The 17141-nt window shown below is 48.6% G+C and overlaps 1 protein-coding gene across 2 annotated transcripts in view; it reads right to left on the bottom strand.

Moving 5' to 3' along the window:
• NR2E1 (nuclear receptor subfamily 2 group E member 1) overlaps window positions 1–16847 on the bottom strand; it is a 20808-nt gene extending 3961 nt beyond the window's left edge. The window contains exons 1-8 of one of the 2 annotated variants that reach the window (XM_019658965.1): window positions 16077–16847; window positions 11226–11371; window positions 7956–8043; window positions 6149–6384; window positions 4665–4811; window positions 2342–2438; window positions 1805–1954; window positions 1448–1553 (exon numbers count right to left, since the gene is read on the bottom strand). In XM_019658965.1, coding sequence (XP_019514510.1) covers window positions 1448–1553; window positions 1805–1954; window positions 2342–2438; window positions 4665–4811; window positions 6149–6384; window positions 7956–8043; window positions 11226–11371; window positions 16077–16101 — 995 coding nt within the window. In that variant the 5' untranslated portion in view covers window positions 16102–16847. Of the gene's footprint in view, window positions 1–1447; window positions 1554–1804; window positions 1955–2341; window positions 2439–4664; window positions 4812–6148; window positions 6385–7955; window positions 8044–8638; window positions 9063–11225; window positions 11372–16076 lie in introns of those variants that run through there. The other variant, XM_019658964.1, reaches the window with a different exon arrangement.
• Between the last annotated feature and the right edge of the window lie 294 nt (window positions 16848–17141).

Genomic DNA, 17141 nt, shown 5'->3' with positions numbered 1-17141 from the left:
CCCCGCCGCCCCAGTTAGAATTCATCTCTCTCACTCTCCACTTTGCTTTTCCCTCTTCTCTGGTCTGAATTGGGGTAACACTTCTACCTAATTCATGCAGCGATAAGGGGCAGTGTCTTATTGTCTGGTGTCCCACAATGTTCAGCAGCAGCCCTGCACGGAGCCAGCACTCAGCAAAGGCTTAACTGAATCAGTAACTGGATATCATATTCTTCTCGGTTTGATGTTCTTCAAACCTTAATGGTTCTAAATGCCAACTTAATATACAAATTAGTTTTTAGTGGGGAAATTATATGCTGCTCCATTTTATAATCCTGAAAAAATATTCAGTGCCTATGATATACATTCTAAAATTTTGGGTGGATTTTAAATCTAAAAACCATGGCACTTCAATTTAGAAAAACATATACATGTTGCACTATCACTCAACACTGTTTCAATAGGATTCAACAGTTTTACTCATTCTTATTCAAAAGAGGATTTATAATAAAACTAAGGAGATCCTAGCAGAAGTGGTATTACTCCAAATGAATACAGTTGACTTGGGGGGTTCCCTGACCCCTCACATGAGGGAGGCATTAATAGCTTCTCCCCATCTGATTTAGTTATTCCCAGCACAGTATCTGGTGATATTGAGATGATAGAAGACAAGCTTCCATGGGCTTCCCTTCAAGGCCAATCTAGAGAATAAACAAGACGAGCAAATCTACTCTAACTTCAGGTCTACCGCAGACGTAAAACTTAGGAAGCTAGCAAGGTTCCACAGCTCTTTGAAAGCCTTGCTTTTTTTTAATCTGAAAATGGAAACAGAAAGTCTATACCTCCTCGTGGACTTGTCTGCTGGTGGGCCAGGGGAGCACTGCCAGAGCCCCACTGGCTGAGCGTTTCTACAAATAGACAAGAGTAGTCTCTGTCAGGGGGCCCTGCTTGGCCCGAAGTAACCAGGTGGGTGATACAACTCAAAGTAACTCAACAGATACCAAGCAGCAAAGCCAAACAGCACTTCTGTTGGGGGTAAAAATGGCCTCTCTAGAAAGTTCTCTGGTCCTTCTATTTGGGATTGGCATCCAAAGAAAAGCGCTTGCCTTTTTTTAAAGGATGGCATGAGAGCTCTCTACTATATCAACCGTACCACTTTAGCCTTCATTTTTTACCTTTCCCACATCTGAGTCCATTTATACAAATATGTTCAACTACTTTGACGGATCAGTTTGTACAGCCAGGTCAGCTGTAAGGTGCCTGGCAGTGCTTTCACTTTGATAATCTAATTTGATTTGCTCCTCTCACCCACCCTTCAAGATAGGTGAGGACATAGGTTGGAACTCAAGTAATTGGCTGGCAACAGAATAATTAGCCACAGTGTTTGAACTGGCTTATTGCCACCTACTCACACATTCACAATGGAAGCAATTTTCTTAAGGACACATTCAAGGCAAACAAGAGTCACCTGGTATGGATGTAGCTGTTAAGAGTTAGCTGAGCCTCATCTTGAAGAGCTGCGATGGCGGCAGCATTCCGGAAACTTCTCAGTTCAGAACCACTGTGTGTAGGAACTAGAAATGAAGACCAGGAAACTGTGATAGGCAGTACAGGATGTGTAGATGGGGAAAGCACTTCTCAGAGAGTGGGTGGCCAGCAAAAGAACACACAAGTCCCTGCTGCTATTGAAATGGGTCCAGACTGCATCTCAGCTCCCTTGAAAACCATCACCTCTTTTTGCAAAGGTCAGTCTGGACTGTGAGGTGGCCGAATTAGTGAGGCAAAACTGCGGGTGGAGAAGAGACAGGGGTTTATGTCTGCTTACCAGCTTTGAAAGTGACGATGCATTTTAGACAGGCAAATTCAGTAGCGTCTAACCGGAGTTGTCTAAACCGAGCCACCACCTCTTGTAGAGCCTGTATTTCAGATATAATCTTGTTCAGTTTCTGGGAATCTGTGTTGTCACCATTCATGCCTAGAATAAAAATATAGAATAAATGCTATAATACGAAGGCATTTTCATAATTTAATATTGATTTTTTACAAAATCCTGCATATCAATATCTATTCAGTTGTCACTCTAAGATATCTGATTCCATGTAAACTGGCTATATTGTATGAAAGTTAATATAAAATCTTCCCTTGGATGATAACAAACACAGTAATTTGCATTTAAATAACAATGCAAGCAGTCATGAATACAACAAAACAACATTATTTGCATTTAAATATAGATTTATAAATGACAGGTATACTCTATTGTTCAGTAGGAATTTGTTATTCTTTACATGTTGTTCTTTTTTCAGTAATGTATTTTTATGGTAATTTCTACAACAAAGTCATTAAATTGTGCAATTCTTACCAGATACAGCCAGTAGAGTGTTAGCATCAACCGGAATGGCCCATTGTGCTATTCCTAGAACAAACAGTTCTCTCCAAGCATCTTCCAAAAGCATCAGCTGTCATACAATAGATGTATAATATAATATAGTGTGTAATTTATAAATTTATAAACAATTTCAATATGTAAATTTCTATTATTTTAAAAAGTGTTTTAAATGCCTGTCTTTGTAATTTTTCTTCTGAATATTCTAGCTTTCCCTTGTTTTCCTTTTTGAAAAGGTGCCTATAGATAATTATTTGAGAGTCAGCCATTCCAATCCCCCAAATTTGCTTCCCTTGGGAAAGGGTTTACCTTTCTGGTCCTCCCATCCACTCATTTCTGACCACCTAGAAACTTCTCCCCAAGACTCAGCAGCTCAGCAGGCAGATTCCCTGTATATAAAATGCTTATATTATCAAAGTTGAGGATTCCCCAGGCTCAACCAATAGCCACACTGTTGCATATCAGGCTGATGCTGTGGACATGGCAGAGGCTTGTCTAGGCAGCCAGTGTCCCACCCAGTGCTANGCAGATCTAGGCCCCCATCTTCCTGATGGGTGTGGAGGGGGGGGCTAGGAGAGAGAGGAAGAGGGAGGGAGGGAGGGAGAGGGGGTGTGAGAGAGTAAGAGAGAGAGAGAGAGAGAGAGAGAGAGAGAGAGAGAGAGAAAGAGATCACTAATTCCCAAGAGGCATGCAGGGAAATCAGGGTGTAATTATGTTAATCGGGTTTTGCTGAGTTTACCTCATCTCACTGCCTGATTTTTCTGAAACTCCTAAGTGGACAGCATCAAGGTGCTTGTCATTTTCATTCTAATAAAATGTGCTACTGAATATTTAAAATGAAAATCTGGCTCCTTTTCCAAATGAATATACTGGATTCCACTTCACTGCAGTTTGCTAGTTGTTGAAGGGTTTCCACCGAAGGGCTGAGTGGCAGATAGTAAATAAATTTTGTTTGGATTAAAGGGTCTATAGATACGTGTTTTGAGAAAAATAGCCAATTTACACACACACACACACACACACACACACACACACACACAGTAAATGGTTAGAGTCAACCAGTAAACCTGATCAAAGATAGAACCTAACCATCTTGAAAAAATCTCTAAAAAATCAGCCAATTCTAGATGATTTATGTGAAAGAATTTCTGTTTGGAAGCTAAGAGCTGAATTGTGAAGGCTTGTAACCAAAGTCAAAAGGTTTAATTTTCAAAAAGCCTTATTTTTAGTTTTATTGCATTAAGTACAAAAAATAATAATAATTTAAAAATGCAAGGTAAACAATATCTAATTCTGGCCATGTCTACAAGTCCAGATCATGAAAATAAAGAACATTCCATGCTAGAAGATTAGATGTTTTTAGCACATTGCCAGGTCTCTCTGTAGGAAACGTACTTCATATTAAGCGGCACTATTATACTTTAATTAGGTATAAAAATAAATAAATAAATCTTTTGTTTTAGAAATACTTATTAGGCTTTTGGGAAATTTGTCATTAATTTCCATGAATGCACTGGTAACAGCCTATGTTGTGAACATTTCATTTTCTTTCTTTCCTTTAAGGTTAGAAAAATTCTGGCAGAGGCCATTTTTGATGTTCCTAACAAGAAAATTTTGGGGTTTTGATACGATGCAATTTTTAGCAGCACATACTTTTACTGTTTCAATGTCATTTACAACCACAGAGTTATGCACAATATCTACTTGTTTACAAAACCTCTAAAAGTACTTAAAGAATCAAGGGGTAATGTAGCCTGCAGGAGGTATGCAATGCACCTTCAATTCCACATGCTGATAAATCAGTAGCCAAAACTGTGAGTATCACAATGGAAAATACAAAGCTGTGACTATAGAATAATGAGACTGGTTCCAAAAATCTTACAGGAGAATTAACACCTTCTATTTCTCTCAGTCCCAACATTCTTAAGAAAACATTAACAGTTTTTTAAAATGATGAAAAAGAAATGTTAAAAACAACATGAAGATTTTTTAAAACTTGTGATTAAATTTGATTTTTCAATTAAACTGAAAAAAAAAGATAATGTCCTTGTATGTTTGTTTATCATAGACCGGATCCAACGTTCCAAAAATAACATAATTACACTTCTTAGTAAGGATTCCATTGCTAGATGTTTCGAACCCATAGAAAGAAGCTAATAAAAATAGTTTCCTTGTTGCTGTTAAGAACCTATGCATGGCCTTGGTGATTTATGCAGGTAACCTCCAGTTTCATAAGGCTGACTACTGTTGCTTCTTCCCATCTCCTTCCCACAAGACCTCAGGGCCCTCTTGGTCATACCTGGTCTTGCAAAGACAGGGTGGAGAAAGCTGGTACACTCTTAGCCCACTTGATGCTCATAAACAGAAGCCTGGCAGCTGATTCACACACCGACTCTGTGGCTACTTCATAGAGATACATTGGGGTCCCATTTACTTCATGGGGGTACTGGGTGGGGAATAAACAGAAACACCAGGGAATGATGAAACCACAGCTTTGTAGGAAGAGGCAACGTTTAAATTTTCTAATTAAAACAAAGAAGGAGATAGGAGTTTGGATGTTCTGTTAAATGGTCAGTTGCCATAGAGGGATAAAAAACAAACATCTATAGCTATAGTTTGGGAAATTGTTGGGAGAGGTTCGTTTCCACTCTTTGTGGGCCTGTTCCTTCCACAAAAGCCAGAGGCTGCATCTGGCTTTTCTGTCCCCTGTAGCAAATTTTCCTTGGGCTGAGCCAAGTGCCAGGCCTGTTTCCCAATTTAGACAAGAGCTGCTTGCATTTGTGTAAATAAAAATAGATGTGAAAAAAGTATAAATTAATAGGCATCCCAAACACAAATATGCATATGAGTATTTTTAGAAAGGATTAGTATATTATGGAAATATTTCAATTAGACATCTTAATCATTCACAGAGCATTCCCATTCATAACTGACAACATATTCATAACACTACTTTCCCAAGCTTATTATACACATCAAGGGTAAGAAAGCAATATTGAATATTGTGTGTATGCGGGTGCCCAGGTGTTTGGCTTCCCTGCAGTGTGGGGCTGGCTGCAGCTGGCCCTTCTCTGGGGGAGATCAGGAGCCCTTCTTGGCCTGGAGTGGGGGGTTTGGGGTAGGTACCAGCTGGAAGCCTGGAGGGTAGTCCCTATGTGGCAGCCTTTTGAGGTGGGTCTGGCCACGGCCCTGCTAGTAGAGGCTCAATCCTGGTGTAAATCCTTGTGACTCCGATGAGAGTGAGGGGAGAATGGGAAATGAAGCCAGGGTCCTCAAATTATCTTAGCAGAGTGAGCTCCTTTTTTAGGTTATGGAACCATAGCTTTCCAAGAGAATAGACCCCTGAAATTTGCAACTCAGGGGCTCTTTTGCCAGCTATGCTCTTTTGCCAGCTATGGGTGCTGGCAATGCCTTTCTTCTGGCCTCCAGGGGTGTTCCTAGGCTGCCCTCTCAGTTCAAACAGGGCTCGGCACCAGGGCATTTTCTAGAGGTTCAGGTCCCAGGGATCCACTTCAAACTTGCTGAAAGGGACTCTCTGGGGGATGGGCCCAGGTGTCCACAGTGGTAGCAGTTCAGAGACTGATTTTGCTGCACACCAAAGTTTGAGCACCACTGTCTCAACAGGGCAGGGCAAGAATCCCAGAGCTCCCTGCAAGGCCTGGCCCAGTACCCTCAGGGGTCTCTCCATCTTTTGCCTGACCCCATCCCAGCTCAGAAGGAATGGCTGCTCCCCTCTCCGCCCTTTGCTCAGCACCGGACTCCATGAACCTACGAGCCACTGACCTTGGGCGTGGGCTGCGCCAGGCTCACCAGGGTCTGCCGCTCAGGGGTGGCGGACACCGTAGCCAGCTCCAGGCCATGCGGCTCTAGCTGCGTGACTGCGGTGAAGAAGGCCGGCGCAGGCAGCGCGGCAGAGGGGAAGTGCGCGGCTGCCCCGTTCTCCTCCTTGTGTCCACGGAAGTAGAGGGCCACCTGCTTACGGATGGTGGACGTCCGAGGCCCCCGTTCGTGCTGCACCGCTACAGAGACAGAGACCGACACATGCCTGGGATCAGAGTCTTGGCGACACTTAGCCGCTGCCGCGCTGCAGGGCCAACCGCCATGTCCGGGCAGGCAAGGTCACCCGAGAGGCGAGGAGAAGGAGAGAGAGGGAATGTGAGAGCCGAGGGCACGCTGAGATTGTCTTACTGCCACAATGCATGCATTAGGAAGTCAAGGCCGAGAACAGGAGCCCGACACCAAGTGTCAGGATAACGACAAGCCTCAAGCAAGACTAGATGTTTTCTCTGTCCGTTCAGGGCTCCTCCCCACCCAGGGGAGGTCGCAGGATGACAGAGACCCTCTGGGAGAGAGTAGCTAGGCATCCTCATCCACAACCAAGGCGAGAGGGGGCACTGCGCACAGCCAGGCACCGCGTCTCTCTGCACAGACTTTTCCCCGCTCCGCCCAAGGATGACTCCCCTCAAACGCCTCCCTCGCTCACGCAGAAATGTCTTTTGGCCTCGAAGGGCCCCAGGAGACAAGGACCTGAGCCCGGGAACGCTGGGGGGTGGGATGTGGGAGAGCCCGTCTGGGAGTTTGCTGGAGGAAGGCTTGGGAGATGTGACAATTACCACCAACAGTTTAAACAAACAAATTAATTCAGGGCAATCTTCCGCTCGCCTAGCTTGACAACTTGTCAATACAAAAGTTCAACAGGTTGGACGCTCCCTCCTGCTTCCTGCGCCGCAGAGGAAAGAACTCTCCCCAATGGGCGTTGTGACTCCCAGGGCTGCGACCCCGGCCTCCGCCACTGCAAACTTCACTCCGCACCCCTGTGCGGACTCCCCATTCCTCCCTTCGGGCCATTATCCCCATTCCCGCCCTGTCCTGGGGCGCCTCGCCAAAGCACCATAGGACACGCCCTTGGACTGCGCTCTTTGCCCAAGAAGCATCCAGAAATCCTAGTTCTTGCTGTGAGTGTTGAAGAGCTTTCTAGGAGTTGGGTGTCCGAGGCGCCCATAGGCGTCACCCTACCGCTTCAAACCCCTTTCTGTAGAATCCAGAGAAAGCCCTGGAAAAGCCTAGATCTCCACAATGGCCATCCTGATTTGGGAATCTTGGTGAATTTGCAAACAGGGGCTCGAAATTCCGCGTGCTCCTGTCTCTGTCCTCCCTCCTCCAACACACAGTCTTCTAGTCCTCACGACCTCCTCCCCAGGAGGCTCTCCAGATCCTGCGAGAGGTTAATGGGCTTGGGGGTGGCCCGCAAAAGGGCTGCAAGGAGAGGCGACAAGAGGAATTAAAAGGCGAGGCAAGATATACCGCGTGTGTGTCCCCAGCAGGGTGGGAGCACTGCCTTCTTGGGGGTGGTTGTAGGGCACAGGTTCCCTATGTGGGCATGGGCCTTACCCTAGGTAGTTCTGTGGGGTCGGGAGGGGACTCATGCCCAGAGATCCGGAAGGATACGACGGAAAGCCGGACGCCAATTCCCAGAATCCGGAAAGAAGTGGAGATGGTTTACATGCATAGTAGTACCGCGTACTTTCTGCACGTGTAATGTACTTACTACTCAGACAACATTGGAAGAGGAAAAAGCAGTACTGATTACCATCTTTGTTCATGTTGACTTCCAAACACTTCTTCAGCCGACAAGCCCTGCACTGGTTTCTGTGCGTCTTGTCCACCGGGCAGCCTCCCTGGAACAGAGCGCAGGCGGTCAGCGCCCCTCACCCCCCACCCTGCCCACCCCACCTTTAGACTGAAGACGCGAAGCCGGTGCTGGGTATGGGGAAAGGCGTAAAGGAGAGAAGAGACCCCGCCGCCGACACAGGGTCCGCGAGACGCGAGGGCCTTGGGCACAGCAAGGCCAAGTAGAGAAAGGGCCTAGGATTCCCCCGGGCTGCTTCAAGAGGACCAGCCCCTGATCCTATGAAAGCGGATATGGAGAAAAAGCCTTCTCCAATCCGGTGAAAGGTCAGCGCGCCTGGTTTGCCTGACTGTGCTGTGCTGGGAGGAGACTCTCCCGAGGGGAACTCCGCCAGTGGAGGAGGTGATAAAGCTGGGGAGAGATTTTTCAGGACCGAAGACAGCGACCTGGCCCCAGAGGAGGAGGCCTCAGCGCTCTGCTGGGAGCAGGCTTGCCCTGAAGGATCCCCACCACCGCCTCGCTCCCGCCAGCTATTCTTTCTGTGTTCAGGTCATACTCTACCTCTTTTTTGTCACTTTCTAGTGAGCCCATTTATCTGTCAGATAAATATCTCCCATTGATTCTTCACTTTCCTGTTTCCTCACCCTTGCCTTTGTACTGAAAACCATCCTTATAACCAGCATGTTGAGAGTTGTCTTAAAGACTAGCCTCAGCCCAGATTCATGGAAACACAGCCATTCCAGGAAGGTGAGGCAGCAATCAGAGCGGTTAGAAGGGCAGGGCCTACAGAAGTGAGGGTGAAAAGGAAGGAGCCCAAGGCTTGTACAAAATCTAGAAATACCCACCATTTAAATATGACCAGGAAGATAATAGGATGGACTGTTTGACAAAACGATAATATAGACTGAGAATATTAGCAAGATAACTGAAAAATGAGGCAATTGCTGCCTTAGAAATATTTATCTGAGACATGTGAGAAAATAAATATTTTATCCAATGCAATGCTCTGGGAAAATGTTGGCCATTAACATAAATTTTCAAAGAAAGTTTCTTATGGAATTCATCCAGTGTTAGATGTTATTACTGAGGGAACACATACATAGCTACATACTCATATCTACATATGTATTTTATGCACAGAAAATAATAAAAAATTTGGTGCTCTCTTGTATTTATATGAGTTGCTACTGTTAGATTTGCAGTGAGAATAAGGTAAATGTATCTTTTGCTTCATAATGTCAACATTTCACATATGCTGAAGTTGGAGTAAATGCATTTTCTAAAATATCCCTTAGGGAAAATTACACATTAGAAAACACAGTTTTATGGGCTCACACCCCTCTGATTTAAAATATGTTGATTTATTTAAAATAAAGATAGGGCAGAGGCTCATAAGTTTCTAAATGTCCTCATTGCTGTTTATAATAAATTAGAATATTATTTACCTAATCTTAGAACTAAAACAGAGACATGAAATAATTTTTGATTCCTAAATAAATTCTTCAGGACATCTTTGCTGGTTAATATATTGTAATAGCTCAATGTAAAAAGGCTTAAAAAACTTATTATTAAATGCAATCATATGTCTATCTTCAAATGTTATCCCCCTAGTATTCTGATAAACATGTTAATGCAAAATGGATGGCTTCATTAGTTTTTAAGAGTGTCTTCAAATCAGATCATATGTATATAAATATCTGGAGTCAGAGAGAAATATGAACGCCTCAGCTTGGTCCATTTTTTCTTTCTGCAAGGAAAGGACCACCAAGCCTGATGAGCCTATTATCACTCCTTTACAAGTACTTGGACTGACGTCAATATGTTTGAATTGATAGCCAACCCCTTTGAAAATATCAAGCATAACATCTGAGATTTTGATTCCCCAATTCTGTGTATTGCATAAAAGTAAAAGATAATTTAAGTAGAAGCCGGCTCAAATCCAACGACCCACAAGAATCCCATATTTCTGTGGAGTTACTGGGATACAGTCTTGTGTGTATATAAGGTGATGTATCCATATGGTGAAGCTAGAAACTGATACAGAGCTGTGAACCCAGTTAAACAGACAAGAGGGTTGGAGAGTTCCAAATAACTTATCTAAAAGCAGATGTCTTCTTGTTTTTGTTGATAATCCAAATCTATCAGAAACTGATATAAGCAGACATGGCTTCTGAAAAATATAGATAGTTTACTAGCACCAGGCAATATATGTGTATTATATATTAGTGAAAAAGTTTTACCATTTTGGTTACTAAAGGATGACTTATGATTAATACACTAAGACAAGATGTTCTTGGGTTTCAAGGTGGTGGCTTTGTGTTCAGAGTCTGCGTGCCTGGCTAAGGAGAAGGCAAAGTGTGGGACCAAAAGGCTGCCTATTATTGAGCTGAATACTAAGTCAAGGTTCTACTCACTTTTCTGGAAGCTTGGCTCACACCCGGCCCATGCCCTGACTTCCCTGTCTCTTTCAGACAGCTCTGCCTGTCCAAGACCAAGATACAACCAACCAGACACATCTTCTAAGCAGAGAGAGAAGATCTGGGACCCTGGGAGAGGGTCCAAGTTACTCCTTCTTTGGGAGACCTTTTCTTCCTGCTCACTCTGCCATTTTCTCACAAGGCCCAACTAAACTCACATAGGTGCTGAAGCCCACTGCCCACTTCCAGAGCAACCATGCTTCTCCAAAGTTGAAAGGGCACAGCTCCTCACAGAGCACATTTTCTCTGTTCCAAGTGGCCAACACTCACTTTGGATCTCTACCTTGACTGGGATGCCCTGTGCCTTTTACTTCTGCCATCCCAGGCAGTGGTCAGGACACTGAGCTCCGCTGCTGCTTAGGAACCAGGGTGTGGCGGGCAGGCAACACAACATAGCCCTTTCTCCTGCTTACACTTGAGGTTTGGGTTCTTAAGGTCCATAGGTCCTCTGGGCTGGCTTTAGAGCTACTGGGTGTGGGTCTTACCCAGTGTCACAATCTGCCAGAGAATTAAAAGTGGAAGGGGTTGGGGGTGGGGGGGCTCTAGGATTTCAGACTTCCTACTGCAAACTCACGTGTCTTCCCTTACCTTTCCTTGCCTTGCCCAAGGGAAAGGGCCTCTAAGAGTGGAGTCAGGAAGGAGGGGAGAGGAAGAGAAAGGTCAAGGCTTGGTCTTTCCTGAGCAACCTGGAAAATTAAAGGAGGCCTTGGCACAAAGAATGGGGAGGCAGCAGAAGGGTGCCTGGCTAAGGTACCTGGTTTCCAGATTTGCAGACGTATGTCCTATTCCTTCGGATACTCCGTTTGAAAAACCCAGAGCAGCCGTCGCAGGCGTAGACCCCGTAGTGTTTCCCCGAGCTGCGGTCGCCGCACACTTTACAGGGGATATCTAAAATGCGGCCTGAAATCACCAGAAAGACAGGAAAGGGGGTGGGGGGGGCGGGGAAGGGGCGAGAAGGAGAGGAGGGCGGAGAGGAGGGAAGAAAGGGGAGAGGGAGAGAGAGATGCTAAGCAATCTGACCTCTGAAGGGATTAGCACCGAAGCTGCGGTAAAAGCAAATAATGAAGTGATTTTATAGCCAAACTTTTTTTCCTTGAGCAAGTGTCAGTTTCCTACAATGAGCATTATTCATGCACCGCTACATGTATTTGGGTCTCCTCTAATCGCCGAGACCCATTTTGGAATAAAAGATTACAGCAGGCCGGGGCCGCAGCGAGGCTCGCCGCTGCCTTTCTGCTCCCGGGAAAGTTTGGCCGCCTCCCGCCCCCGCTCCTGCATTTAACCGAGAAAGTTGTTAGTGAGCGCGCGAGCAGACAAACTTGAAATATAAAGGGGAAAAGAAGAAAAACAAACACGGCTGGAAACAGGGATGGCAGCTGGAAGGCAATCGAGTTTTCTCTGAGCTACCGGGAGGTTGTTATTATCAGGATTATTATTGTAATGCTAATACCAGGATTATTAATGATAATAAGGGTAGTGGTAATTGCCCAACTTTCGCTTTACCTATTTTAAAAAATACTTGGCGGATCGCTTTTGAGAAATTATTTCTTCCAGGGGGAAAAAAAATGTCTCTCCAAAGTAACTAGCACCGGGCTAGGCAAGTGAGTACAGGAAGGAGGGCGGGGGTGCAGGCGTGCGATTCCCTGGCAGGTTCGGGCGGGACAGCATCCCCTCTGCCTCACTCCGCAACTTCTTCCTTAAAGACTTGCCTCCTCCCACTAGACCCTCCATTTTCCCACCGCTCTCCGAGGCTAATGTTTTAAAGGATCTAGACTGCCCGCACCCCCCCACCCACACACACACACTCCCATTGGCCTCAACGGTCGCCTGGTGTTAGAGAACTTTCCTTGAAACCCCCCTCAAGCCTGGCATGGCCGCGGGCCCTGGAGGAATGTGAGCGAGGAGATAATAGTCGAGAATCCAGTAGGGGGGAATTATTTTTCTCTAAGGTTCAAGAGTCCAACCATCCCGAAGTGGTTTATAAAGACTTGGAAATCTTTCCTCCCGCAAACAAAGGGAATATTAAATGCAGTGTTAACTTAATTAACACCTTAGTCATAATGATAGTTAATAATATAATAATTAACTTCTTAATATTTAATTTTCCTGTCGCTACCCTTCGAGGGCCTCCAGCCTGGGCCCGGGCGGACTCAGGCCTTGGTGAAAATACAGCTGCTTCTCGGAGTGCTCAGGTTGGGGACCGCTCTTAGGCTGGGGTGAAAAGAGGCAGGGGGAGAACCACTGGACGAGGGGAATAGGAAAGGTTTGGGCACGCGGTGGGGGGTCAGCCCCCCGAGGCATCAGGGGTGGGAACTTGCTCTGGGTTCAGAACCATCCCGGCGCGTGCGCACCCCCGGCAGCAGCCTTAGAAGATTGGAGACTGGGGAGTGTCGAGGAGGGCGGGAGAGCAGGGAGGACGCGGGCAGCCAGGGTGGGGAGGAGGCTCAGTAACCACCAGGCTCAGCCGGGGTAATTACAACCCCACCATAGCACCTGCCTATAGAGCCACCAGTGACCCGTCAAAAAGAGTAGCATGGGAATTCGGATGGCGACAAAGGCCCGCCGGGAAGGCGCGCAGCCCGGCGACCACCGCCTTGGCGCCCCCTCTCCCGCAGAGTGGGAGGAGAAGTTGTGCCGTGGGGGGAAGGGGCTGGACAGAGCGCGGGGAGGCCACAGCGGGTCCTGTCCCTCACCCCCCGGGCCTGTCACTGAGCCCAAGGGAACTCAGCGGCTGCCCAGGAGTCCGGGACACGAGTTGTGCTGCACTGCACTCACTCTGGAGGCAGTAAACTTGGTTTCCATAATTTGCAACCATCCTCCTCTGCATAACACACGCCCTCTACCTGAGTTGGGTCCACATTTGGGCTCCAGCAATCCAGTTGCCCCGGCAGTGTTCTTCCGGGGGCACTTTTGATAATGGCAAGATGTGCGCGCGGAAGGAGCAGTGGTAGGATTTCTTTTCCCCGCTTCCTATCCAGACAAGAGGCCAGGGATACACGTCTCTGGATATCTCCGATGGGGAGGAGGAGGACCCGGCTCCTGCGAGCAGGGCTCCTCGGCCGTTGCCCCCCCAGGACCACCAAGGCTGCGGATCGGCCCTGCTTCTGCGCTGACCAGGACAGATTAGAGACCGACTACCCGCCTGGGGTGGGGCACAGGAGGAAAGGACGCTAAAATTTCGGGGCCTAGAGGGTTTGCGCCTCAAACTCCGCCGCCTAGCCACGTTAAGGTGACTTGGGGTCACCAGACAAGCTGGTTGACCCCGTTGCAAAGCTCCTCTCGTTTAACAAGCCGAAAGAGCTCCAACATGAGGCGAGCCGGAGTTTCCTGAGGCTAGAAAACCGTTCTTAACTTCCCTCGCCAGGGGGTCCCCTCGGGGCTTTTTGTGTGTCATAATTGCCTAAAGATATATGGCAGCTTCGATTACTGTAATTACCATCACAGGCTGTTGAAAGAAGTTAGTCTGGGCTGCAGAGGTTACTGGCCAGGGTCTTGTTACCACCCAGGCGGGGGTCCCGGCTGACTGCGCTCTGCTCTCCAGCAGTGCAAGGCCGAGCGAGGCGGGGGCTGCAGAACTCGCGGGCTGGCTGGACCCTGACCTCACCCGCTGCGCGCCGACCTCCTCCCCGGCCGGGCCCGGGAGCCACAGGTTTCGGACCCGGCTGTTGCCACCGGTCTGGGAGCGCCTGGCTGCAGCGGCGCCACCGGCGGGGGCTGCGGTACTTCGGGCCTGAGAAATCTCAGCAGCAGCACCGGGACCTGAGCCGGGGCTCGAGGCTTCCGAGGCCAAACTCAGGCTCTTGGGAAGTTGGAAAGCTACAAAGTTGCCCGGATGCGTAACTCTGCGTTTTTCCCTAAAAGCCGGGAGGGTCCGTCTGCATCCTAGTCTCAGCACCTGGACAGGCTCCCAGCCAACAGAGCTTCGCGACCGCCAGTTCCCTCGCCTACGAAGCCTCACCTTTCAAGCCTCCCAGTCCAACCCCGGCGGCTCAGCACCCCAAATGGGTGTAAGAGTTGGAGATTCCTTACTTCCAGGGAAGGAGGCGAGGGCCTGTCACAGGGTGAGGGAGCAGAAGGCCTGCGGAGGCTCGCAGGCTTGAGTTTTTGCAGTGAGGCTCAGAATGCAACAGGAAAGGTTTCCTTCTGCTCATTCTAGGAAGACCCTTCGCACGCGGGAACATGAGCCACAAAAAGCGAGCTCGCCTCCCTTCCCAAAGAGTTGAACAGCGAGGCCAGGGTAGACCCGAGGCTAACTGGAAACGCCAGTCCTCCTCAGGGGTTGGCTCTTTTGCGGGCCGCGGTTTAAGGTTCCTTCTCTCTTCCCTCTGCCCTAAATCTAAAACGTTCCTCCTTTTCTCTTTTTGTTCACATTCATTTTACTCTAATTTTTAAAATGGCAGCACTCAAGCCAAAACAATTGGACAAAATGAAAATGCAACCCACTTTTTTACGAGGGCACAAATTGTATCCCACTTAAGCAAGACTTGACTATCAGTCCTCAAGAGTGTCTCGGACTCTCCCAACTTTCTAAGACTCAGGACAATGAGGGTGAGAGAGAGGGGGAGGTGGGTGAGGAAAGCACACAGCGCCAAAAATGCTACAGACTAAAAAATAGCAAGGGCGGTGGGAAAACTCCCAGACATGGGATTGCGGCCACGGCCACTCCCAGCCTTGGACCCTGGAAACTACAGCACCAAGCCACCGGAAGGCGGGAATTGAAATGCCCCCGGGAGATCCAAGCATTGCGGCCGCGCCCACCCAACGCAGGCTCTGGCCTGCACATTCTCAATTCCGCAGGCTCGGGGCACGCAAATGCCCTCGCACATCCACTTAGTCCTGCAATCGGGCGTCTACGGGCGGCTGGAGATCATGCTCGGCTTGGCGTGCGAAGGGACAACAGCCAGCTAAGCAAGTTTGAGGAAGGAGAGAAGCTCGCTAAGGGAACAGGCCGCACACTCCTGCCTCTGCCCAGTGACCGCTTGAAAAGTCCTTGGGATTAGGGATTTGGTCCTCTTTTTGCTACAGCCATTTGCCATACTTTAAATTCCCCAGTTATGACCTACGCGGATTTAGGATTAAGGAAAATGTGACTTTTAAATTGTTTCTGCTTCCCAGTTTGCAGGATTATTTGAAATAGCTAGAAACAGGGTGCAAAGCATTCCATTCACAATCCGCTTTACGCAGAGTTGCTTCTGCGCGCCCGAGCTAGGAGTTTTGAGCGAGCGTGTTATTGTGCTGCTGCCTGGAGCTGCGGCCTACTTCCCGCCCCTGTCGCCCCCTCCTCCCCGCACTTGGCAGCTAAGTGGAGGGAACTCGCCGGACTGGTGGGCTGCATGGGTCCCAACTTTCCCACCATGCCAGAGAGGTGTGTGTGGTGGTGGGGTGGAGGGAGGAATCGAGATCCAGAGGTAACGAAATTGTTCTTCCCTCACCAAGAAACGCTCCGACTCACGGTATACAAGGAGCTGGGCCAAAGCACACAAGCCGCTGGAGTACCTCTCCCAGGCTTGGGGCCGCTGCGCTCGGGGCAGGACCTCCCAGGCCTCCCCGCCCTCCTACCCTAGGCTGCGCGCATGAGCCCCGCTGCAGCCGGAAAGGTACCCACTTGTTGATCCGGCCGGCTTGCTCATGCTGGCGGTCCCGGGGCGGAGCGGTTGGTGGGCGCTGCTCGATTCCCGGCCCACAACGCCCGCCTCGCCGCCGGGCGCCGCCGCTCTCCAGCCGCCCTCCAGCCTGCGAAGCTCCCGGGCGGGACAGGTGGATGTCGGTCGCGCGCCGCGCTTCTCCCCGGGGGCTCAGAATTCGTTCCACAGTGGAAATTTAAGCATCCTTAAGTTTCTTCCCGGCTCTTGCAAAACTGCAGCTGCTGGGAATGTTGCTTGATATGGACACACGCATGGACAGACAAATGGAGAGACGGACAGGCAGATCGAGGAAGAAGGGAGAACAGCAAGAGGGGGTATTGAAGGACAGAGATGGAGCCACAGAAATGGTCTTCCTACGGAGCAAAAAGGGCAAAATCCCTCTCTTTCCCCATTCCTGTCTCTCAGTCTTCAATTTTTCCCTCTATATTAGGCATGCAGAGTGTGGACAGATCCCTACAGACCGCTGGTCTTCTAAGGAAAGAAGGAAAACACAACCGCAGTCAGCAGAGGGACTTGGCGCTGCTCAACCCCGAGTGCCGAGTGGGAAAACTAGATTGCTGGGAAGCCTTCCGAGGGAACAGGCGGCCAGGTCCCGATTTCCGGGGAGAGCCGCGCTTGCAGCAGCAAAGGGTCCCCGAAGTTCATTACCCCGTGACTTTGTGCCTGTCGCTGCGGTCTGGGTCCCCTGTAATATCTCCAGAGGCGCTCTGACAGGCAGCCGCGGGGAGGGGAATAGGGCGTCCCTGGCCCACTTAGCTTTTCCCCCAACTCCTGGCGGGGTCTGACGTCAGCCATGTGCGGGGAGGGGATGAGAAGAGGGAGGGGGTTAAATGCTAATGATATTAATGAACCTCCAAGCGGCTCCCAAAGAAAATGCAGGCGCTCTCGGAGCTGACTAGTTAGAGCGTGTGAATATGGGAGTGTGGCTTTCTGTGCGTTTATGATGGTGCTGCTCTTGTGATAAAAATGAATTATTATATTTCATGGCTAGGGGGAAGGGGAGGAGAGATGGAGCCTTTTCAAAA

Source organism: Hipposideros armiger, unplaced genomic scaffold, assembly GCF_001890085.2.
Source record: "Hipposideros armiger isolate ML-2016 unplaced genomic scaffold, ASM189008v1 scaffold_292, whole genome shotgun sequence".
Classification (NCBI taxonomy): domain Eukaryota; kingdom Metazoa; phylum Chordata; class Mammalia; order Chiroptera; family Hipposideridae; genus Hipposideros; species Hipposideros armiger.
The sequence above is the reverse complement of the archived record's forward strand: the minus strand, read 5'-3'. Positions and strand labels throughout refer to the sequence as shown.